The 24209-nt window shown below is 38.6% G+C and overlaps 1 protein-coding gene across 2 annotated transcripts in view; it reads left to right on the forward strand.

The window, feature by feature from the left end:
- The window catches only part of LOC136120556 (cadherin-6), a 124850-nt gene extending 101183 nt beyond the window's left edge, over positions 1-23667 (forward strand). Inside the window, exons 4-12 of one of the 2 annotated variants that reach the window (XM_065874007.1) lie at positions 1720-1839; positions 3849-4016; positions 6177-6364; positions 8367-8620; positions 13516-13652; positions 16174-16295; positions 17355-17472; positions 17606-17857; positions 23132-23667. In XM_065874007.1, the coding sequence (XP_065730079.1) occupies positions 1720-1839; positions 3849-4016; positions 6177-6364; positions 8367-8620; positions 13516-13652; positions 16174-16295; positions 17355-17472; positions 17606-17857; positions 23132-23622 (1850 nt within the window). In that variant the 3' untranslated portion in view covers positions 23623-23667. The remainder of the gene's footprint in view (positions 1-1719; positions 1840-3848; positions 4017-6176; positions 6365-8366; positions 8621-13515; positions 13653-16173; positions 16296-17354; positions 17473-17605; positions 17858-23131) is intronic. The other variant, XM_065874008.1, reaches the window with a different exon arrangement.
- The last annotated feature ends 542 nt before the right edge of the window (positions 23668-24209 follow it).

The raw sequence follows: 24209 nt of genomic DNA on the forward strand, positions 1-24209 counted from the left end.
GAGCCTGCGCGTCCGGAGCCTGTGCTCCACAACGGGAGAAGCCACACAACAGTGAGAGGCCCGCGTACCGCAAAAAAAAAAAAAAAAAAGACTTCGACAACAAACAGACCTGAGTTTGAAACCATCCCTACTAATAAGCAGCAATGTGGCCTTAGGTAAATATATGACTTGATGTCTCTGATCCTCCAGTTCCATATCTATAAAAAAAATAAATAATAAACATCAACTCCTAACCCTTATCATAAGAATGAAAGGAGAAAACAAGTGCAGAGCCCCCAGTACCACATCTGACAACTAATAGGCACTCAAAATATCCAGATAACCATATTCTAAAAGCAATCAAATTTTGTATTGATGTCAAATAAGAACGTAGGTGTCTGCTGACTTCTACTACTCCTCGCTTTAAAATCATATGCTCTCATTTTCCCTACATACCTTGTCAAATTACAAGGACGGGTGCTCTATCTCATGCATCAACATGCTACCTCCAGAGCATCCAACCCTAACACAGTACAGTGTATTTGTTCAATAAATGGAACTGGTTAGATATTACAAAAGCAATGTAAAAATTCTAATATTCCCTAAATGTGACTTCCCTGCCCTGTTCATGGACAGGAGAATTCTAACAGTATGCTTACTCTTTGTCTAATACGAATACCAAAAGTCAGCCATAAAGTGATCTAAATCAGAGGGTCTTACCCTTTTTGGAAGTCACAGACCCCTTTGAGAATCAGATAAAGTCCATGGAACTTATCCTCATTGTAATATACATGTAGGCATACACATAAAAATTTGCATGGAATTTCCTGGGGGTTAGGGATACTTTGAAGGTTATTATTAACTGTGGTCTCTAAGATAAAAATGCCAATCTAAAACAACATAGCCTTCTTTGTGCATTTAATTATAATCATCTTTTGGGATTATAAATTCTGGATGTGTATCCTCTGCTATTCCAATTAATTCTTTACTTAATCCAAAACTACTTCTCATAAGGTTCAAGGTCTTTCAACCTCTTAGAATTATCAGATTTATCACTTAGGATGCTTTTATTTGTAAGTAACAGAAAACACAATTCAAATTACTTTAAACAATGCAAGCATTTATTGGTCACATTACTTAAGTCCAAAAGTAAAGTGGACTTTGAACATAGTTTGATTTGTGTTCTAGATATTTCTCTGTAATTTTCTGTCCTATTCAGCTTTGTCCTCAGGCTGGCATTGCTAAGATCACAAAATAGCTACTGCATTTGCAGGCTCCACATCAGCACGTTCTAGTCCAGGAGTAAAAGCACCTATGACACAGCAAATTTCCAGCAAAATCACGAATGGCCCCCTGATTAAACAATACCTACACTAATCCTTGTCGAAAAAATAGTGCAAGATGCCAATAGATTTAGGCCTAGATAACTTGAAAGAATTGCCGTAGCAAGAATCCAATCAAATCTCACCCTTGGAGATGGGTTGGAATCAGCTACACCCAAAGTCATGATCATTCCCGTGCTTCCCTTTAATTTAATCCCTACAATATTTATTAATGTTGATCACATTCTTTCAGAGAGAAATCCAAGGCTTTTTAGCCTAGCATCCCACTGTAGTTCTTCACTCCCTTGCCATGATAGTTTTCTGTAGAAGTAAGATTGTGCTTTTTCCTTATGTGTGGGTATCAAGGACCCGTCATTAACCCTTAATTTATTTTCAATTCATGTTTCTGTCATTACAGGCACATTTGTTGTCCAAGTCACTGCAACTGACGCTGATGATCCAACGTACGGAAACAGTGCTAAAATTGTCTATAGCATCCTACAGGGGCAGCCCTATTTTTCAGTTGAATCAGAAACAGGTTAGAATTCCTTTTTTATCTTCTTTTTACAATCTGTAATTTTAATTGACATGCTCAACTGAGCTAGCATATTTTTTAATAAAAATAATCAGTGTGATTGAATTTTCTTAGATTCATCTCCCAAACACCAGTGATACACTTGTAAATATGACATCCAGGTCATCTTAAGCAAGAAATCTGACAATGGATCTTTCATCCACCATGTTTATTCAGAGGAGATTCAGAAAAATTACACATTGTTTTGTTCTCTTTTCCAGTTTGAGATGAAGCTAAAAGGCCAACCCCTTCTGATAGCCAGTAGGGCTGTTTATACATATTCTGATTCTTCTTTTTCTAGTTATTTAGTAGGATTGCATCTCTCTCTACCCTGCTGGGAAGTTAGATGTAGCCATGTGATTTATTTGGGCCAATAAAATGTAGCAGTGATACGAGTCATTTCCAAGCGAAACTTTTAGACCTGGTGCACAATCCACCATGTTCCCTTCCTCTTGCCACAGTGATCATGGATGGAAACCAGTATCGAGTGGGTCTCCAGCCTGAATGTCTAAGGGTTTTCCTGAGCAGAGTTTCTTACTGGCCTGCACAGAGCACTACAGTTCTGTTAAACCACTGAAATTTCACTTTTGTTGTCACGTTGTCTAGCTTATCCTAACTGCTACTGCCCTAAAAAACAAAATGGATTGCCTTAATGGAATCCTTTTTCAACATCTCATTTTTCTGCACTATCTCCACAGAGTAGCATACTATATTATGATGAACTATTTTTTAATAAATATCACTTGTATAGTAAATTCTACACATATTTTTGCTGTCATAATAGGAGTAGAGTTCCTTTTATACGATTTTTAAGCATCCATTATTGTTAGTAGAAATCAAAACCTTTCTAGGTTACTACATCCAGTTGGAAATCGATGTAAGAGGTGCCATGAACTTAGAAAGAATCCCAAGGGAAAAGAAAATGTTGAGTTTAAAAACAATGAGGATGAAAAATTAGAATTATTCAACTTAAAGGACAGAAGGCTAACGTGACCTCCTGTGTTTAAATAGAGAAGTACTATTATCTGGAGAACAGAAAGCAGCTTCACTTTCACTGAAGCCAGCACTGCAGGAATGAAATCGAGGTATTCATTCCTACCTGTTGTCTGAGGTATTCTTGTTAAAAATAAAAAAAGGTATTTTCAGCTTCACTAGTCATTAAGCATGGAATGCGCCACCTGAGAAGGTTATAAAGCCTTCTCCAGTGATTTTTGAAAGAATGCTGCTAATTGAAGCATAAGCCTTACATAGAAATTAGACAAACTTTTAGAAATTCTTTAAACTAATTATTTTATAACCATCTAACAACAGAGATAAATTTTGCCTAACTGAAGAATGTTGGTCACTGCTGGGACCTGTTGAACTAAAGTTCACATCAGCTTTAGGGAAAAAATTCTCTAGGATCATACAAGATGATCATTAGGAGACAACTGATGCTGTGTTTTTATAAGACCACAGTTTTGTGGTTTAGAAGATCCTCAGAGCATTCATTATGGTGGGTATATCTGATGAGGAATTAGTTAATTCGGTAATGTGAAACTCAGGAGTCAGTTCAAGTATATATGACTTTGTTAATTTCCTCATTATGCACCTAGTGTCCTTTCTCAAGCAGCTACGGTAGTTTAGCACTGTGCCACACGCCAAGTTATATTTTGCGGTGTCATCTTATAACACTTAATATTTAAGCCACTTACAGTCTGCACTATTGCAGGATGTGACTTGTACTTGTTTTCATTCTCCTTGCATTATAGGTGGATTTTTTTTAACGTATCTATGTACCTACCTCCCCTATGTGGGTTTAATTTCCTTCAGTACGAAGGCTACCTATAATCAATCATCTTTATGGTCACCCATGACATCTGCACAGTGTTATGCATATCGTGGGTGACGATCTATGTTTGTTTGCATAAATAAATGATTTTGTAAAGTATTTTTAATATACCCCTTTCCATTTCTGAACTTCATATCCATAGGTATCATCAAGACAGCCTTGCTCAACATGGATCGTGAAAACAGGGAGCAGTACCAAGTGGTGATTCAAGCCAAGGATATGGGTGGACAGATGGGGGGACTGTCTGGGACCACCACAGTGAACATCACGCTGACGGATGTCAATGACAACCCTCCCCGGTTTCCCCAGAGTAGGAACATTTGATTGAATGAGTGTCTTCAGTGCACTTTTGTAAAACTGTAACTTTAAGAATGATATTTATTTCCCATTATTCTTATTAATTGCCAAAGTTAGTGAACTTAGTAAGAACTGGCACATTTATTAAAATGAGTTGCCAACACTGATGCTCAGTAGATGCGAACATTTATTGGTAATTAGCTGAGCGATGGTCTGATATGGCTGTTATTATAAAAGCAACATCATTGTTTTATTTTTCCTTATTAATAAGACCACCACAGGCATAAATATGCTTGTGCAGAACATATGTATACAAGCATGCTGCTATCTGTTAGGAAAAATTTGACTTTATATTTTGTGAATTTAATCAGGCATGTAATCTCCCTTAAGTCCTCACGAGGCTTTGCAAGGGGAGGATTTATCATTTTACTGTTTCTAAAAATACAACTGTGGAAATAACTATTTACCTAATCCATTTGTAATCATAAATAGTTTTCTACATTATGGTTAATTGAGATACCAAAAGTCATCTCTAAAATCTTTAACGCTCATGATTAGGTAAGAAGGAAGAGAAAGGAGAAACCAGCATTCATAAATGCCCACTCTGTCTCAAGCAGTACACTTGACCCTTTCACTTAAGAGACCTCAAGTAGGTACTGGTTTTAATGTCATTTTTCTTCCAGGATCAAAATTCCTTTCTGACTATGATTTCCTAAGAAAACTACCTGAATCCTATCTTCCAGGAGAAAACAGCTGCCATCATTAAGTAGAAAACCCACCTACTCAAGCGTGGCCCTTTTGTAAAGCTGGTCAGCTAATAAGGGCTTCTTTTATAATGGAGATACACACAGATCAACAGGAAATAGTTTTATCTTGTTTACTTTTTTCAAGTATTTTAATCACAGTTAAATGCAAAAACAGAATAGCTAACTAATTTCTGATTTAACGGGGAGAAGAAAGGTTTTATGAACGCTAAAACATCCCCCACAGAGGCCTGAAATGAAAATATCAGAATCACCAGCACATTTCCCAGAAACCTCCTTTTCCATATGGGGATGTCCTGGGGAAAGATAACAGAAGGATTACGCATACCATGGGACCTTCCCCCTCTGTGCTCTCTCCGTGAATAAATAGACTGTGATCATTACTGCGTAATGTCCCGAGGCAATGGACCGGAGAATATAGAAAGGGGCTGGAGGCACCCGAAAGGGAAGTGGAATACACTAGAGAAAATCTTGGCATGTTTTATCATTTTACCAAGGATGAGCTCAATCAATACTTAGTGGATTAAATATTGTTGAAGGACTATATTTTAGTAGTGTCATAGTCTATAATTTTTTTTCCAAAGCAATTTGTGTAAATAGTTGGCAAAATGTAATGGGTGAGAATAGAATAAGTTTGTCTTTACTATTTGTCTGTTCCTAAGCACATGCTGGCCTGACAGATCTAATTGAAACTCACATGTACTCTCCTTCAACGTCTTTTCCAACATGAGAAAAGTGTATGTCTAGCTTTTAAATTAGTAATATAAATATAAGAATGGGAGAAATCTATGCATAGAAAAAACACTAGTAAAATTTAAAGGAAGAAATTAGTCAAAATTAGAAAAAACTAAGAGATTTTTTTCTCAATGTATTTATCTATATCCCTAACTGCAACTAGACCAGCTTCAGGTAGGAGTGAAGGAATCTCTACTTGGATACATTCTGGAAGTGCTGTAATTTGTTTTCACCTTCAGTTATTATTAGCAATGACAGAAAGAGCTCTTTTAAAGAACACCTAGTAATTGGCTTAAAGTCACAGTTCAGGTTCAATTCTTTTTTAGTCTTTCTGCTAGATTACTTTAACGGGGTCTTTGCAACCTTCTGTGCCCTCCTTTCACAGTTCAGACTTTCTCACAATCACACCATAAACTTGGAAGCCTACTTACAGGACAAGAAAAGTGTTTTCCCTTTGCCACGAGACAGGTCATGAAATAGAAGAAATATTCTTAACAATCATGAAAGTAAAAACGTTAAGGAGACTAGGGCACCATTAATTATTTTAAGGAAAGCACAAATCTGCCTGCATCCATGGTAATGTGTGAACGAACTGCTAGAAAATGGGTTTTGTTTTTAGTATGATGGAGTGTAATTAGTCTATGTTTGACTTATTTCTGTCTGGTGATTAATAGGTACATACCAGTTTAAAACCCCTGAATCATCTCCGCCGGGTACACCAATTGGCAGGATCAAAGCCAGTGATGCCGACCTGGGAGAAAATGCTGAAATTGAGTACAGCATTACAGAGGGAGAGGGGCTGGACATGTTTGATGTCATCACTGATCAGGAAACCCAGGAAGGGATTATAACTGTCAAAAAGGTAATGCATTTTTTAAAATACCACACAAATGAAGGCATTTACTTTTCTCTGGTCCCTAAGTAACTGGGGGCAACTACATCTCACATGAACGTTCCTCTCAAGTCTTGTTTTATTAATTTTCTTTTTAAGACCTAGTCTAATTACATTGAGAGTTCTTTGGTTGGCTTTCAGGGGTCCTCAATAATCTTATACATTCATTAATTCCATACTTTCAATAAATTTTTATTAAAAACTTCCTAAGTAAATATACACAAATGACATACAAAAAATACATGAAATAAATAATGTAAGTGAAGAATAAATTTAAAAACAGTTCCAGACACTGTTCTAGACGCTGGTGGTGCAAAAGTACATTCAACAGGATGGTCTCTCGTCTCAGGGAACTGCTCCCATGGACAAGGAAGCAAATAAACAAAGAAACATGTATAACTACAAACTCCGTTACGTGCTTTGAAGGAAGAGAATAATACAAGCAGTGATAAAGATGGTTTGAATTAGAGAGGATATATAAAGACCACAAAAATAAAGTAGCAAAATTTCCTGCAAGCTCTTTAGCTACTTTTTGGAACACAATAATAAAGATTTTATATTCTAAGTTCCTATTTTCCCCTATGTACTTATTCACTATTTAACCCCCAGAATTGTTTGGTACCACGGAGCAGTATACTAAAATATGGCAAAAATTAAAAACCAATAAACTGTGTGCTTCAAAGCTGAAAATAATATTAGTTTTGGTTACTTTTTTTAAAGATTTCACTTTTACCGTGTATGGTGTAATATTTTCTCTCTCCTGTCGCATATTGTTGTATTTGCTGGTAGATATAAGCGTAAGTAGATGTAAATAAGAAGAAAAATTTTTCCTCTTAAGCTTTGGATTACATGCCTTAATATCTGGAAACACAATAAAACATGTTTAAGTGACATTCAGATCAATGTTTTATACTATAATATAATTAGGAAGCCCCTTAGTGTGCATTAACCTTTTTAATATTCTTGGTGCCTTATCAGATTCAAACTGAAATTTTGCCTAGCCGACTAAATCACATTCACTAACGTCTTGATTAATTGTGTTTCTCGTGAGCCTTGTCATATTATCATCTAAAACTAAAAGTCAGCAACAAGCATTTGGGTTCACGATGTCTCCAGAAGCAGAAATACTTCTCCTAAAGACCTCTGACAACAATGATCATTACTTTCTTTGGCAAGTAATTAGCCGGATGCCCTTATCAGGATATCACTTGGAATATTTTATCAACTCACGCCAAAAAAAAAACCCATTTATAATCTATTTTATCTGAATAAAGAACAGGGAATCATGCTGCAGACCAGTGGTTCTCCATCCTGGCTGCACAGTAGAATCACTAGGGGAGGTGTTTAAAAGTATAGATTGCCATCCCCACCCCAGATATTCTGGTTTAATGGTCCAGGGTGGGGCTCAGATATTGGCAATTTTTTTAAATTAAAAAAACAAATTTTCGGCCGTACCATGCAGCATGTGGGACCTTAGTTCCCCGACCAGGGATCCAACCCACACCCCCTGGAGTGGAAGCGCAGAGTCTTAACCACTGGACCGCCAGGGAAGTCCCTTGGCAAATTTTAAGCACTCATTAGCTGTTCAATTACAGCCAAATGTGACAACATCTGACACAGAAGGATCTACTACATATTTGCCAACCTGCCCCTGGCGAGGCTCCCTGTAGTCAAATATAAGGATTTTTTTTAAAGGGGGCCTGTTCTAGGTTCCCTCCTGCTTCTAGGTTCCCTCTCCTGCCCATCATAACTTGCACCCCTGGTGCGTGATTTCAGCCCACACTTCCATCAGGATTGTGTGGTATCTGAATTCCAATGTCTTTACCCAATATCACGCTGTGTAGTGATGTCTCAAAGCAATATGATCACTTTCATTTATCGGTGATTTGCACTAAAAATGGCTCATGCCTTGGCTTTCTGTGTCTCGGTTGCTTTAAATATGTCACTTCTTCCTCCCCGCACCCCCCGCAAGCTCTTGGACTTTGAAAAGAAGAAAGTGTACAGCCTCAAAGTGGAAGCCTCCAACCCTCACGTTGAACCCCGCTTTCTCTACCTGGGTCCATTCAAAGATTCAGCCACAGTTAAAATTATGGTGGAAGATGTAGACGAGCCCCCTGTCTTCAGCAAACTGGCCTACATCCTACAAATAAGAGAAGATGCTCAGATAAATACGACAATAGGCTCAGTCACAGCCCAAGATCCAGATGCTGCCCGAAATCCTGTCAAGTAAGCACACTTCTGTGACATGTCTCTTCCATAAGTTTGTTGATTTATATTCAAATATTCACTTGTAAGTTGGAAAAGAGGAATCCCGTTTTTCCAATTAGTTTTGTCTTCCTGAAAAACTACTTTAAAGTACCTTTACTAACTCTGCTCTCCTTGCTCATCATAAAATATTATTTTAGCAACGATGTAAACCTAAAAAACTCAAAATTTGGGGTGAAAAAACATAAAATGAGCTATAAGGAGGTTACTGCTTACATGGAAGTGGTACAAGGTAATGCAGCTGAATGGTCTGGGTTTTTTTGTTTTTTTTTTTTAGGTCTTAGATTTTTTCAGAGATTGGTATGGAATGGAGAAAGCATTTTTAACAAACAAGGCGCTGTGCTTGAAAGTCAGTTTTTCAAGCGTGGAAGAACCCACCATGTAACACTTACAGGCAGAATTATGCTCCATTTGGATGCATAATTTTTTTCTGTTGCAGACATGGATAAAAACAAGCACTGTTTCATGATATACGCCTGTGAAATCCTGGGGAAATTAAATTAATAGAGCTGAATCCAAATATATACTATGTAAGCAAGCTCTATTTTCCCTGTACTTTCCTTACACCTTCGTTGTAAATCATGTTGTAAGAAAGCCTCATTGCCCTTTGAGACCACCACTGCTTAAGCATTCTAGAATCTTCTCATGAAAGCACTGGAGTCAACAACTTTGAGCCTTTACCAGTAGCTTAGTTGACTAGATGAGAAAAGTGCTAAACCAGAATATTATTGTGTAAATTATTCCTCATGAAGAAAGTAAGCAGACTGAGAAGCTGTACCTGTGAGTCTACAGATCTATTCTGATCAGGGCACTTGCCCTGTGCCAGGCATGTTCTAGGCACTAGAGATATGACAGAGAACAGTACCAAGTCCTGATCTCATGGAGCTTACATTCTAATTGGGGAAGAAAGAAATAAGCAAATGATAAATATATGCTATGTCAGGTGAAACTAAAGTGTAAGCAGTGAAATAAGACAGAGTCTAGAAAACAAAGGGTATCTGGGGTACTAGTTTAGATAGTGTGGTCAGGCTTGGCCTTGTTGGAAATCATCTGAGTAAAGATTTGAATGAAATGATGGGATGAACCACACCGCTCTCTGGGGGAGGAACATGTCAACAAGAGGGGAAAGCAAGGGTAAGGTCTGATATCAGAGCTTGCTTGGCAGGTAGGAGTAGAGGCCTCTACAGCTGAGAGAGGGACGCAGGCTGGGAGTGGCACGGTATGAGGCGACAGGGAGGTTTGGTAGGTGGTGAGTGAAGCAGGGCCTACTGGGGTTTGTAGGCGCTGGTAACCACTGGATTTTATTCTGATTGAGGTAAGAAGCCGCTGGAGAGCTTTGGGTAGAAAAGTTAACTAATCCAAAACTACTCTCTAAGAGGACCACATTGGCTGCTGCATGAAGAATACTATTGCAGATGAAAGAGTCTGAGGCTCCAAGGCAGTCGTTTTCCAACTTTTTAGCCATTGAGCCCTTGAGTTCAACTTTTTAGCCACTGAGTTCAGATGAAACCTCATGGCAAGTCCCACATCTAAGACTCAAAAATGCCTGGCTTATTTTCAGGGAATAATTTTAAATCTTTGGGAAAACAGACTCTGTTGTCTTATCATTCTACTGGAATACCTGTAGGCTCCTTAAATTGGATGATGGGCAACCCAAAGCAGCCACATGAGAGCCCCGTGGGTCAAGGGTTCCTCCGTATACATTTAACATTATTAATAAGGAAAATGAATGACAGCCTCTGCTCCTACAACACAAATAATCTTAAGTACTTTCCCAACGTGCAGAGTTCGTTCTACTGCATAAGACAAAAATCTTATCAGGTCAACATCAAGACCAATTTAAAAGTGCTAATGCTGGAAGTTTATAAATATGAGCTTCGGTTACCTCTTTGATCAGTCAACATGCTTTTAATTGAAAGAGATAATGTCTTCTGGGAATGTAGGCTTCATTTTTATGTCTGTTTTACTTTTTATACCAAATACCACTTTTACCCATTGCAATTATATTATGTTTTATTACAGGAAGTAGTTAGCTTGTCAGATTAGGCTGGCTGTCAGCTAATTTTAAAGTTTTTTCTGCCAGCCTTCCCTTGGTACATATGGATTTCATATATAGATACAGCTTCAAGGATAAAAATACACATAGATATATTGGTATATAGATGCATATTCCAGTGGGTTTTTTTATAGGATAAACTGATTCTTATATTCGGAAATTACAACCACACATAGTTTTTGGTTATGCAAGACATAAATATTGCACAAGTGAGTGCTAGACCCAACGTTAGGTGCATAATTAATACTGGAGAATTCTTCCCCCAAACAATGATTTATCATTATGTAAGCACAAATCTTTAATTCTTTAATCACATAAAATAATTTTCTTCCAACAACTTCATATCACAAATGTCCTTTGATTTCCATGGAAGTCTTATAAAATGTCACTCTGAATACTTATTATGAAAAATTCACATGCAAACACATTTTCTTTTCCTGACCCACAAATCTCCCTTCAGGATACATGAGAAGACAAATTATTGAATCACAGAATACAGTAGAGTTCTACGGAATAAAACAAGGTACCTAGCAGAATGATCTGCTATAATCATGATGAGATTGGTTACCTTTCTCCTTATCAGTTATTAATGTGACTGGACAGTAAATTTCTGGATATAAATAGAAATTACTTTGGAAAGAAAAACAACAAACAAATGAGGCCTTGTGTGCCTCAAATGAGATATCTTTCCTAAACAATGTAGACACTTTAGGTTTTCTATTAATTTTTAAATCCCCAATTAAGGAAAGAAAATAATACACAATTATGGTATTTCCTAAACAGTCCTCTCTCTTTAAAATCAAAAGCCACCTTCAAGTAAAAATTCCTCACTCCTTACCCTTTATTTCAAGGCTTGATTGGAAAATATGATTACTTGTAAAACTTAAAACTATAGCAGGAAGAAAAGAGGCAAAGAGCAAGAAAAGATTACTGCTGTGTATAATTGTTAACAGCTTATAAAGGCAATAAGCATCAAGTCTTAAACTTGACACTTTTCATGAAAGAAAAAAATATATTTGTAGAAAATTATTAAATTCCTTACAAAGGCTATGAATACTGAGATTTCCTTTTTGGTAATTATGTCCAATAAATACTTATCATTCTCAAAAATGAAGAAAGGTGATCAAGCAAGTTCAATGCAATTGGCTAAATTCTTAATAAATGTTGATTCATGACATAAATGGCAAAACAGTAGCTATTTCATCTGTTTCAAACCTTTTGATAATAAAACACTAGATTTATGTAAACTGAAACTAAAATTCCATCTTGACATATATGTATCCATTGTGAACTTCATTAATTCTCTTTAAAATCAAGTTTAAATAGCCTACAATATGGAATATATATTTTTTAGACACCTGCTAGATGACAAAAATAGATTTTATTAAGATAACACTGTTTATTATAATTCACTAGTAGTACTTTAAAACAAAATAATTAATTGAAATAGAATCTTGGAACATGATACACTCTTTGCAAGTCAGTAACAAGAGTTTTTTAAAACAGCATTCATAACACTTCCACATGTGTATGACTAGGTAGGACATTTACTTAAAATATATTTCTACTGAGTTGACATTTTAAAATCTCCTATCATGATGTACATTTTGAGAATTCAGCTGAAATAGGCAATTTTTTGTTCATAATGGCCTTCGCATATCAACTTTCTTCTGAGTTTTCTCTTTAATGCTCCCCCCATAAAATGGCGTATACATATTTTCCCCTTACATATGACTATCCAGACACTAGTAATAAATTTATAAAGAAGATAACATTTCTCAAAATCTACTAGTCTTTCATCAATTCCAGCGTTGAAGACTTTGTCCTGTTTTGGTTTCTAAAGCACCTCTTGGTTTTCTTTGAATTCTCCAAACTCTCCTTTTTAAAGATTTATCAGATTCCTACTCTACTCTGGGCACTGTTCTAGTCCCTGTGGGTCTCCATTCTCCCGTTCATCCTTTAAGCAACTCCATTCTTTGCATTTTTCCCGTTCTCTTCCTAGAGTGTTGAATAGGAAATCTAGATTGTCAGTCTGGATGTTTATCTTGAGCTTCCTGAACATTCCTCAGGCACCTCAGCCTCAACATATCAAAACTGGAACTTATGATCTTCCCCAAATCCTGTTCTTCACTCCTATCATTTGTGACAGCACCGTCCAACCGTTCTCCACAATTCAGCCAGTGATCTTTGTTAAGCATGAGTTAGATGGTGACACTCCTCTGCTTAAAATCCATTGGAAGATCCACATCAAGTTCAAATAAACTCCAACTCCTCCCCACAGCCAGCCCATCCTTCTGCAGTCCCGACTGTGGATCTCTCCACAAGCTCATCTGCTATTTCCCTCTCCAGATTCACTAACCTCAGCCACATTAACCACCTTTTGCTTTTTCAACATAACGATTTTTTAAATAAAATGGATAATAGAAAAGTAGCCAATAACCTTACTTATGCCCACACACACACACACACACACATACATTAAAGTCCTAACCAAATGTCTAAAAACTTAAGTTAAAATGTAACAATTACTATATAAACTTGATCTAAATTACATTTTTTTAAAATGAAACTTTAGTAATGATACTCAGAATCATGCAACTTGTCTAGTGGGTGTACTATTAAGACCTCAATTGTAAAGAAATAATTTATCAGAATATTTTGCTTAATATTAAGTTACCGATATTCAAATACGTGCTACAGGTAGAAAAAAATTCACGTAACAGATTTTCTGGGAATAGTTTTAGGATGCGAGAATAGCAAACCAAAGAAAACCTTTCTAAATTCTGCTCTGCATTATCAGGTATTCTGTTGATCGACACACAGATATGGACAGAATATTCAACATCGATTCTGGAAATGGTTCAATTTTTACATCGAAACTTCTTGACCGAGAAACATTGCTGTGGCACAACATTACAGTGATAGCAACAGAGATCAGTAAGTCCACCCTTTTACCACTGCTGTCCCTGATTGACAGAGAGAGCATCTCCACAAGGGCTAGTGAAATGCGGCTGAAACTCGTCACCATGTATTGATGATCCCACTCGATACTTATTGAGGGAAAGAGCTCTGCAATGATGTGCACTAATGTTTCTTCTAGACACGTTGGTTCGTTCCTAAATGCAGAAGCAACTGTGGAAGTTCTGCAGTTTGGGAACAATAAAACAGGAATGCATCTGTCAACCTAGGTTGAATTGGTACATGTTGGATTTGATTCCAAAAAGCTTATAAATCAGAACATTACAGAAGCAGCTAAAAGAAATGGGCTCACAGACGTTGTGTGTGTGTGGCCGGGAGGAGGGGGTGGAGATCAAGTATATTCTAAAATGTAGGCATTGTTTAGAAATCTTCTGGATAGTCATCCTTTAGCTTTCTGTAGAATGTCTATTTCAAAATTGTTACAGAATTAAGAGATATAAATTGTAACTTTTTCACGGTACACCAAAGTGACTAATACTAATCACCAATACTAACCAACACAATGTTTAGAATGAATTTTATGGCAGTCCCCGTGAAACTTAAGGCAGAGAAAAACAGGGCCAAAGGAATACTTCAAATAAAATGGTTATATACAGTGAAAACTGTATAATGTAAACACAATGTATGGACCTAAGTAGATGAAAGGAAAAGGATCTTTAAAATAACATTGAAATGTTTGAAAATAGGCTTCTAAATTATAGCGCATTTTTTTGTTTTTGTTTTTAAAAGTTCAAACATTTTTAGCTCAGTGGGGTATCTAGTGTGAAATACTCCATATCAAATGGTATAATACAGTAATATTCTTTGTCAACATAACTCATGAGATTTGAAGTGACTGAAAGATATTGACTAGAGTAACAACCAACGTGGACAAAATGAAGCATTGCTTTCTGACAGTGATTAGAACTCCTCATTATAAATCTGTTAGGTAGGAATTTGATTTTCAGAATTTATGTGGACTAATGTGGATACCAATGACTGAGAATACTTCAAGCTTTAAAATTACAAAATTATTTCCCACTGAAAAGATCATTTTTTATAACATCATGAAATTTTATTTTTTACTGAAGTAGTCATCTCGTGTGTATTTTAAACTTTGTACCTAAATATTTCTGTTTTTAAGATTTAATGTTTCTATGATATCTTTGAAAGTACTAGTGATAAAGATCTTTTAAAACTTCATCTTCTGCAGTTCTAACTTAGGAAGAATAATGTGAGCAAAATTTTAGATGCAAAGGAACCTAAGAATCTTATTGTCCAAACTTCTTAACTACCTTTGATGCCAAGAGCCAAGAGCTTGTATTAAACCAACTCTCTCCCACTCCAGGGCCATTGCACTTGCCATTTCCTCTACCTCGAGAGCCAGAAATATTCACACGGCTTAATCCTTCTCTTCATTCATATCTCTAGGCAAATGGCATCTCATCAGAGAAGCCAATCCTGGTCATCCCATACAAAGCAGCACCTCCATCTCTCTCCAGTCCCTTTTGCCTGTTTAATTTCTCCACAGCATTTGCCATCTGGCACATTATATATTTATGTGTTCACAGTTCGCCTACCCCCATAAGAACAATGCTCCAGGAAGCAGGATCTTTGTTATGTACCCCAAATAGTGGCTGGCACTACTTAGATATTAGATGCTCATTAAATATTTATGAAGTGAACAAACAAATAGACATGAGTGAAGTGAGTGAAGAGACCTGAGGTAAGAGACTCCAGCTCCTGATTCTTAGAACAGGAATCTGCCTTCCATACTACCCAGGAGATTATCAGAGATGACAGCCAAAATACTTCATTTATCTCAGGTCTTCAAACACTGATTCTGCTCTATCATTATCCTAGGTGAGCAGCCTAGGCTTTGGAGTCAGACAGACCCAAGTTTGAGTCTAGGCTCCAGTCCTTACTATCTCTGTGAATATGGACAAGTTACCTGACTTCTCTGTGTCTCATCTATAGTATGATGTGTTTCCTCATCTATGGTATGGGGACAATAATTATATTTATCTCAGAAGTTTATAAGGATTAAATAAAATATAAGAAAGTGCTCAGCACAATGTCTAGCTCTCAAACTAAAAAACTAAGACCATTAACAATCATTATTATCCCATCCTTTTTCCTTCTGCCCACATTTTTCCCATCTGCCTACTTCCTTGGCTTCCTTTAAAATATGCTTCTAAAATTCCTTTCCTGGAGAGCTTTTCTTTATTTTGTGTTACTCTGGGGTTTGTTATACAGTTGCGCTGTACCAATAGAAGTAGCTTTGTCTCCTAGATATTTCCGTCAGGTGTATCCAACTCCAGAAGTACCAAACAATCTAATTCTACTTTTTTGTGACTATGATGATACATAATTCACTGTGGTACTCACAGGAGCCTTGGGGAAACTATGTATGAATGAGAAAGGAGTAAGTAACCATCATCTAAAGGGGACTGGCCATCAACACATAAATGCCTATTCCTTTCTTTTTGGCATTTTGCAGATAATCCAAAGCAAAGCAGCCGAGTACCGCTGTATATTAAAGTTCTAGATGTCAATGACAACCCTCCAGAATTTGCTGAATTCTATGAAACCTTTGTCTGTGAAAAAGCAAAAGCAGATCAGGTGAGTTTCATAAGAAAGTAAATTAATTAACTCAGATTAGTTTAGATCTTCTAATAATTCAGATGATACACAGAGCTGAGGGCAAGTTTTGAATTATCTATGAAATAAATGCCAACAAAATTATTACTATAAATAAGAACCACGATGAATGTTTAACTTGCATAAGAGAACAAACAGTTTTTAAGAACAGGAAGTTCATCAGTCTCAAAGACTGATGCCGATCCCAAATCAGTCTTAAGTTTTGACATAAAATAAATCAGTCACAGCTTTATTGGAAAAATCTTTACTGGTGAGCCGATACTTTTAATTACCATATATACTGGAAAGTAAAAGCTAGAACATATTTTACAATTGCCTATAATTCATAGTTTCACTTACTTACATTGCCCATCTGTACAAGCAGTACAAATTCATGAATGTTTTACTGTTTTACACCTTTGTCCCCACCTGAAATCGGTCTTTTCTGCCAGTGATATAAAAACTATGTTACAGTTTGTCAAAATAGAAGTGCACTGTTAAAATGCATGTTAAAATGAGAAGCTGAAGTTGTGTGTTTTATATTCAAATTAGCTTTTTTTGCAGGTTGATGGCTTATGTATATGCCAAGATTGCATTTCTAAGCAGGCTGTCCAAAGAGTGCCTCCATTTACTTAAGTTGCAATATTGTCATAGATCATTGTGATATTTTATAGCTTGGTATCACTCTAGGGCCATGTTTCTCAACCCAGGTGATACTGCCCCCCAGGGGACATTTGGCAGTTTCTGGGGACATTTCTGATTGTGACAAGGAAGAGGGTACTGCTGGTTTGAAGGGAGGAGACCGGGCTTGCTGCTAAAAATGCTACAGTGCACAGGACAGCTCCACAACAAAGTATTGTCCCTGGCTCTATTTCCAGCCTATTAGTTCTTTGCATACAGTGGATTCATTGTAAATTTTCTACAGGCTATCATTTTAAAAGTAAAATTAGAAATCATTTGATCAAGCCATTTACTGCAAAACTGTAAGAAACACTTTTGAGTTAGCAAGACTTGATGGCAGCTTTATGGTTTCAATTTTAGTTGATTCAGACCCTACGAGCCGTTGACAAGGATGACCCTTACAGCGGGCACCAATTCTCATTCTCTCTGGCCCCAGAAGCAGCCAGTGTCTCAAATTTTACCATTCAAGACAACAAAGGTAAATGAGTCCAAGTTGCCTTGTCTGTCTATATATCTATATCTGCATCTATTATCTGTCTACTCCCATCACAGTTGATCCAATATATAACATGGTTTCCACTTCCATTCACCACTTTGCTTTCCGGTTCCAGACAACACAGCGGGAATCTTAACTCGGAAAAATGGCTACAGTAGACACGAGATGAGCACCTATCTCCTGCCTGTGGTCATATCAGACAATGACTACCCAGTCCAAAGCAGCACTGGGACAGTGACTGTCCGGGTCTGTGCGTGTGACCACCAAGGGAACATGCAGTCCTGCCACGCAGAGGCCCTCGTCCACCCGACGGGACTGAGCACGGGGGCTCTGGTTGCCATCCTGCTGTGCATCGTGACCCTACTAGGTAAACTGCTTCTCCCTGCATCCTATCTCCCCATGCTGAGGGGCACACACTGTTACTATGGCTCTCTAGATTTATCCGCCTCCCCCATTAAGGCATACAGCCCGATCTAGGTGAGGAGAGTTATGTGCTGAGAATCTTATGTGGTTCACCCATGAACTAGTTTTTGCTTGAAAATGGCTTTGGAGAATGAACATATGTGAAACTTGCCCATGTCTTTCCCTACCCAGGGAGTCATTCCACCAAAAGAATCTCTTTTCTATCAGACTGGGAATGAACCACAGGGGGATTTGAGGGCAATATAAATATGCCCTTTCCATTTCATTTGTTGTTTCATATTTAACCTGGCAAACGTTAAATTTTCAAAGAACAAAAGTCATTGGACATGGGGTATGTAATGAAGGCCATTTCTACAAAGGTAAAGTTTAAAGATCAATGGGAAAGTGGAAAGAGAAATGTGATGACTTTTTTTTTTCTCATACAGAAGAATAAATCGTGGTGAAATTTTCTTTATCTCAGAAAACTTATTTGGATCCACCCACTTAAATAACTACCTTCTTAGCATTGCTCTCTGATTGCCACATACACAATGTCTATTATTTCTCAGACTCTCAATAATAAATAACGTTTGTGACTAAGGAAATAAATCTTTGACCTAAAAGAAATGAATGAATAGTGAAAATCAAGATCTAATGGTGAATCAAAGGAAATTTTTATCCCCAACCAATTAAGTGCACAAGTTGAGCTCAAAATGCTCCAAAGTCCCTTGACTGTTGTGAACTAAGAAATCAAATGTTAGCTAATGCAGCCCTTCAAAAAAAAAAGTTAAGATTTGAGAAGCCTGCCTACACCATGGGGGGAAAAAATAAGCCAGAGTTAACCTGGATTTCACAGAAGGAGAAAAACTCCTTTTTAAAAAATGACAATATAGTGACTTCAAAAAGAGGAAAGGAAAACCTCCATTTCTCCAAGAAGAGAAAGCCTAGGGATCCCTGTTCAAGAGTTTCACGTTCCAGATCAACTCTGCTAATTATAACAGAGTCTTGAAACTCGGCTAAAGAACTGTGATTCTCTTTGTCAGCTAAGATTTGGGGGAAGTATTTTAAGATATGAGGGTAAATAAAAACTGACAGTATGCAAAGACAAATCAGTGTTCTAATGGTGTGAGTCTGTAAAAATTGTTTTCCAAGAGAAAGATATGAATATTCTTTTTGATTAAAAAAAAGAGGTTATATGGGCTTCCCTGGTGGCGCAGTGGTTGAGAGTCCGCCTGCCGATGCAGGGGACACGGGTTCGTGCCCCGGTCCGGGAAGATCCCACATGCCGCGGAGTTGCTAGGCCCGTGAGCCATGGCCGCTGAGCCTGTGCATCCGGAGCCTGTGCTCCCCGGCGGGAGAGGCCACAACAGTGACAGGCCCGCGTACCGCAAAAAAAAAAAAAAAAGAGGTTATTTTTAGAAGGGCTAGACCGGCATGCTATACTCAGGTAGAATTCCATGGACTCATGGTCTATGGAGGAAGAGCCAGCCTTCATCTCATAGAGGTCATGTTTCCCTTCCCTCATCATCTACCCACTTTGTCCTCCCGCTTAGTTTCCTTCTAACCAGCTCCCTATGTCCTCTTTTTTCATCTTTTCCCTCCAGTGACTTCACTGTCTCCTCATTACTTCTAATTTGCCTCAGTGTTTCCCACATCTTGTCTAGTCTCTTTGGAATTCTGTACCTAATTAAAAAGGAGAAAAATGGGATCTAATCTTTACTAGGCTCACAGCATGGGCTAGACACTGGGCAAGATGCTTTACAAATGTCTTTCTCACTTAATCCTCAGAACCATCTAGTCTATATTTATCTGCATCTTACATATGAAAACTGAGGCCCCAGGGTGTGAAGCCAAGTTACACAGCTAACAGGTGGTAGAGCTAAGTTCCAAACGCAGGTCTTTACCCTGCCGACCCCTGGTGCTTCCACACTGTACCCTATTTTCTCCATGAACTTATAGAATGCAGTGTAACTTTCAGGATGAAAGAGAGCTCGAACTAAAAATGAGACCATTGAAGAAAGTGGCAGCAAACCTGAGAGTTGGTGAGAGAAGGAAAGCCACATTGATATAGGGGGAAATCTGCCGTCAAGAAAGTGGATCATGTGGCATCTATTGTTTTTGTCAATAAAGCAACAGTAAAAACAACTACTACATCTCGTGCTTCTTTGGTGCTTTAGAGTTGGCATAATAACTTTCACACTGGGCACTGTGTTATTGCTTCTCTTTTACAGAGAAGGAAACTGACTTAGAAAGGTCGGATCGTTTAAGTGAACCTAGATCTGCTGATCTCAGATGCCTTGCTACCTTCCAGTTTCATGATGGGATTTGAACACAAATTTGTCCAAGCACGCTGGCCCCAAATATCTCACTGCTGTCCTCTGGCCTCAAGGAGGTAGAGAAAAGGGAAGGGCTCAGTTACAGAGAAGGCAGCATTTTACTTTCTCAGAGTGTTTTTGTTCCATGTGCTTAGAACTCACATTTTCAGTTTATAAAAATTAGCTTTGAAAAAGATCTTCCTTTTAGACAGTTACACCCTCAAGAAATTCTGTTCAGATGTGCATTGGGCCAATAAGAAAAGATACAGGCAGTTGTAACAGTAGGAGAATTAGGCAGTGCACAAATGCCTTTAAATTACTGAATGTCCCCTCTGTCTTCTAGACAATTGCACTTTCAGGTGTGCACAGGAGTAAAAGACAAGATATAGGCACCTTAAGCTGCGGAAAAATCAGAAAGTGATAAATGCCTGCTGTCTTGGCTTAAATGTTGGAATGAACCTGTGTCCATCAGAATTTATTTCTTTGAGCGACAGTTAGCTTGATTCTATTCTCTATCCCAAAGGCTGTCCTTACTTACAACCCTCTGTTTTGCAAATCCGCGTCACACTGGAAACCAGCATAAAAGGTAGATTAAGAGCATCCCTCCACCCAAAGCCGTGCAATTTCCCACCCACCTGGACCCCCCAGGGTAAAGTGAAGGCGTACAAAGAACCCATAGCCCCACTTGACATGGCCCTTCCTACTCTGCTCGTCTCCCCGGCACCTCACACGCTGCAGGCACACCCCCACCCCGTGGCCTTCCTCCTAGCTCTGTCCTCTTCTCCAGATAGTTCCTTAGATAACTCCTCATCTCTTTGCTCAGGTGTTACTTCCTCAATGATGCAGTCTCCCCCCAGAAAATATATACAGCCCCTCAGACGTACACGGAAGTCCTTCCCATCCTCCTTACTCTGCCCTACTTTTTCTTGTTTCCACTGCACTTATCACCTTATAATAATTTCCTTATTTATTACACACATTGTTTTTTTCTGTCTCTATCTGCCACCCCACCACCACCACTCCTGCCTCCCTTTTTCAGACAGGCTCTGGATCTTTTTTTTTATTATTATTGATAATGCTTAGAACTATACCTGGCACAGAGTTGGCACTAAATAAATATTTATTGAATGAACAAATAAATAAATACCCTGAATGAAAGGGATAAATGAGGCATCAGGACACTCTCTGGCAGCAAAAGAGAATGTGTACCGTTACACAACCGCATGCTTGAAAACAGCAAAACTGCATATCCTTTAGAAATAGTCTACAATCCAAACATGCTTCAAAGCAGGGTAATTAAGAGTACAGGCTTTTTAGTCTGACTGACCTAGATTTCAATTGTTTGTACACGTGACATCTCTAAACCTCAATTTCCTCTTATGTAAAATGGAGTTATAATGATGGTACCTACTTTGTAAGACTATTATGATAATTAAATTCGATTCGGTATGTAAAGCACTTAGCACAGTGCTTGGCACATAGAACTATCTCGATAGATCACCAATTATTAATACTATTAACATCTGAAATGTTAAATATATAGACACCTGGGTGTGCCTATATCCATTAATATAGAGATAGATATACACATCCACCAAAAGCCATTATTCTGTAATTTTTATTGTGATAATTCAATTTGCATGGCTCATAAAAACTGGACCATGTTAGGGATGAGAGAGTAAAGAGATGTTACTGGTACTAATCTCCCATGGACAACCCCAGGTTAACAATGCATTTTCTGCCCTGGATGGCTGTTTTCTCTCCAAGCTGTCGGTATGTTTTCACTTTCCCATCCATGTGTTCATTCATGGATGTGTCTCTTTACAGGTAGCCAGCTGTTTTCTACCCAACCAGCTATGAAGAAACGTCAGGAGCTATTTGTTTTTGGTTTTGGTTTTTTTTTGCGGTACGCGGGCCTCTCACTGTTGTGGCCTCTCCCGTTGCGGAGCACAGGCTCCGGACACGCAGGCTCAGCGGCCATGGCTCACGCGACCAGCCGCTCCGCGGCATATGGGATCTTCCCGGACAGGGGCACGAACCCGTGTCCCCTGCATCGGCAGGCGGACTCTCAACCACTGCGCCACCAGGGAAGCCCACGTCAGGACCTATTTAAACACAGCTCTTGCTTTGCCTCTAATCCGAATTAAGAAAAATCAAAAGAACAAACATTCCGGTCAACAGACTTACAGAACATGAAACTCTGAGAGATTTTTTAAGTTCCCACTTAAATGTGTTTATTTTGTTTAGCCTAAACACAGGTAATCTGGCATGCGCACTATTACCTGCCCCCTTCAAACTGGCTGATCTTGAAGTCCAAAACGGCTTTCTGAATTGTATCTGGGCCTCTGCAGGTATTACCTGTCCTTGTATGTAAGAAAGGTATCCAAACATCCACGTCTCTACTTTGGGTTTTAAACTAACTTTATACTTTTCTCCGGAAAAACAAAGAAGGCATCAGTGCAAAAGTTATTTTAGAAGTGGAGTTATGCAAACCCTTCAACACATCCCCGAAGGTGCCAGCCGTGTACTTATAAACAGTTTCAGAGCGTTTCAGGTGTTCAGCATGATTTTCACTCTTATTGCAGTACTCTCACTGTGTGAGCTCTTTTTTATTATTTTTTCCCTTACCTTGAAACTGGTCTGCCATTTCAAAGCAAGAAGGAACTACTGACAAAACATGAAGGTGTTCTATCCTCTACTTAAATCCTAACTTTCTTTCAAATAGCTACTCGATTTGGGGGTGGGAGAGGGTCGTGGTTTGATCATGCGTGGAGGCACGTGCAACCTTAAGGAAGCAAAAGTTGAGTCTCGAGTAGTTTCCTCGAAAACTTTGAAAACTTCACTTTGGAGCAGTGTTTCTTCCTGACGTTAATTGGTCGGCAAATTAACTTTCCCTTCCCTCGTTGTTTTGTTTCTGCTTCCAGTGACAGTGGTGTTGTTTGCAGCTCTCAGGCGACAGCGGAAAAAAGAACCTTTGATCATTTCCAAAGAGGACATCAGAGACAACATTGTCAGTTACAACGACGAAGGTGGGGGAGAGGAGGACACCCAGGCCTTTGATATCGGCACCCTGAGAAATCCCGAAGCCATAGAGGACAGCAAATTACGCAGGGACATTGTGCCCGAAGCCCTTTTTCTACCCCGACGGACTCCAGCAGCTTGTGATAACACCGACGTCCGAGATTTCATTAACCAAAGGTTAAAGGAAAATGACACAGACCCCACTGCCCCGCCCTACGACTCCTTGGCCACCTTCGCCTACGAGGGTACCGGTTCAGTGGCCGATTCCCTGAGCTCGCTGGAGTCGGTGACCACGGATGGAGACCAGGACTATGAATACCTTAGTGACTGGGGGCCTCGGTTCAAAAAGCTCGCAGATATGTACGGAGGGGTGGACAGTGACAAGGACTCCTAATATGTTGCCTTTTTCATTTTCCAGTACGACACTGAAACATGTGAAGTGGCTCTTTCTTTCTATTTATCCACCGCCCCGTGAAGGGTTCTCTGTTCTACCCGTTCCAAAAGTCAATGGCTGCAGTCCGTGCGGATCCAATGTTAGAGACGTTTTTTCTAGTACACTTTTATGAGCTTCTGAGAGGCAAATGTTTATTTTTTAGCGCATCCAGTTAACCATGTCAGCCCAACAGGCAGCGTGCTGGAGGAGAGGATGGGGAGTAATCCTTTCCCCTGTTCTCTTAGTGCAGGTTTGGAACATGCTCGATTTCACTGGCCTGGTCTCGTAGTACATTGCATTGACCCAAGGTCAGCTGACTGCTCTGTACATTTCACATGCTAATGGGATAAGGGATTATACTTTATAAAAATATAGTTTTAGTTAAAGAAATGAAGGAGGAACCACTGCTCCTGGTATATCAGCTCACAAGGAGATGATGAACTATATATGGGTGTGTATTTCTCCTACAAAGAATTTCAAATATTTGCCGGTCCTGTTTATCCTTCATGATCTTTTTCCCGCACCAGTGACTATTCAAAACATCAGAT

The sequence above is a fragment of the Phocoena phocoena genome, chromosome 3 (genome assembly GCF_963924675.1).
Source record: "Phocoena phocoena chromosome 3, mPhoPho1.1, whole genome shotgun sequence".
Taxonomy (NCBI): domain Eukaryota; kingdom Metazoa; phylum Chordata; class Mammalia; order Artiodactyla; family Phocoenidae; genus Phocoena; species Phocoena phocoena.